Genomic DNA, 1,759 nt, shown 5'->3' on the forward strand with positions numbered 1-1,759 from the left:
TCTTTTTGTGTAATAGTGTCTGATGGCGGCAAGTATACCGAGCAGACGGTGACGATCCTGTCTAAACACACCTGCACAGCTACAGCTTCCAAGTCTGTAACTAGGTGAATTGCTTTTGTTGGGAGAGATCGTCGTGTGATGATCGCTACACCACCAGATGCTCGGGTGGCGTCACTTCGATCTGTTCGAAATATGTTGTGTCTACGCAGTGGATTTTGTGTTTGGTTGTTCAAATATGTTTCCTGAAGACAAAAACATGTAGCATTATACGTCTCGAAGAGATCGTTCACATAATCTAAGTTAGAAAGGAACCCACGACAATTCCATTGGAGGATCGTGTGCTGCATAATAGTTGCAGTACTAGGAAGTAGTAGTAAGTGTGTCAGAAACTTTTGCCGACTTTGAAAAGCTTTCATCACCTATTTTTTGTTGGAGGTGTGACCTGCGGCCTTGTGGGTTTCTTCCGCGCAGCCGCAAGCTCCTTGTCAGATATGTCAGGGAGTGACCCACTCCCCGACAGACTAGCTCTATTCTTTTGGAGGACTTGGGAGCTCGTGCTCGCGAAGGAGCGCTCAGAGCTCGTCTCGTCCTCGCAGTCCATGGATGTGGTCTCCGTGGACTGTGAGGACAGAAGTGGCGTCGGTGTTAGGGACGCCACTGGAGTTTCGGGGACTGGAGGTGGACGTGCACCTCCCTGGACATCTTTTGTGGTTGTCTCTATCAGCAGTGATTGCTCGGTCTGTGTGTACTGTGTTACTAGTTTCACTTTCTGTTTTACGGCTGTGGCAAAGGATTTTTCGAAAAAGATGGGAGCTACTTTTTTCCTTGCTTCTGGGTAACTGATGTTCTGTGTAACCTTAACGTGCAGGACTTCCTTTTCATATTTCCACTTTGTACAGGACCTCGAGTAGGATGGGTGGTTGGAAGAACAGTTGACACAGCAGTCTGGCCCTTTGCATTCTTTAGTCTCATGGTCAGACTTTCCACATCGTGCACAACAGGCAGAGCCACGGCACCCGTCTGCAGCATGTCCAAACCTGTTGCACCGAAAACAGCGCAACGGGTTCGGTATGTAAGGTCGGACATCTGCTGACAGGTAGCCTACTTTTAGTTTTGTTGGAAGTGTGGGCCTGTCAAAAGTCAGTACTATATTTCGTGTGGTGATGTACTCCCCATTTTTACGGATTTTGATTTTGCGTACATCAATGACATCCTGGTCCTTCAAGTTTTCTAGGATTTCTTCCACAGGCACGTCAATCAGTTCTGATACTGCGATGACGCCCCTGCAAGTGTTCAGTGTTTTGTGCAAGGAAGCTGAAATCTTTTTACCCATCATCTCATGTGTGTTTAGAATGCGTTCACAGTCTATTTCATTGGTGCATTTTACGAGAAGGTCGCCAGATCTGATGCGTTTGATTTCAGTTATGTACTTAGACAGTGATGCCACCGCTTTCTCAATGAAAAAGGGTGACATCTTTCCCAGTGGTGTGCTTTTCTCTTTCTCTGTATCTGAAGAAGAAAGTACAATGTATTTTGAAGTGAACTGTTTTGTTACAGTCCTTAAGGCTTCGGTCCGTGGACGCTTTGCGGCCACGATCTCAGTAGAAGAAGAATATTTACCCATGTAGGTTTGATCAATGAGTATTCCAAAAACGTCACCCGTATTTCATACTCATACATACGGGAAGGTCCCGGAGTTTGACAACCCATCAGCCGGGGCTTGACCAAGTCCCCGACTGCCACCGTTCAAGGTTTCTAC

The 1,759-nt window shown here is 46.7% G+C and overlaps 1 protein-coding gene across 1 annotated transcript; it reads right to left on the bottom strand.

Moving 5' to 3' along the window:
• Positions 1-415: 415 nt before the first annotated feature.
• On the bottom strand, positions 416-1,474 carry LOC135389350 (uncharacterized). Its single transcript, XM_064619407.1, has one exon. The coding sequence runs from the start codon at positions 1,472-1,474 to the stop codon at positions 416-418; it is 1,059 nt and encodes a 352-aa protein (XP_064475477.1).
• Between the last annotated feature and the right edge of the window lie 285 nt (positions 1,475-1,759).

This window comes from Ornithodoros turicata, chromosome 3 (genome assembly GCF_037126465.1).
Source record: "Ornithodoros turicata isolate Travis chromosome 3, ASM3712646v1, whole genome shotgun sequence".
NCBI classification, from domain to species: domain Eukaryota; kingdom Metazoa; phylum Arthropoda; class Arachnida; order Ixodida; family Argasidae; genus Ornithodoros; species Ornithodoros turicata.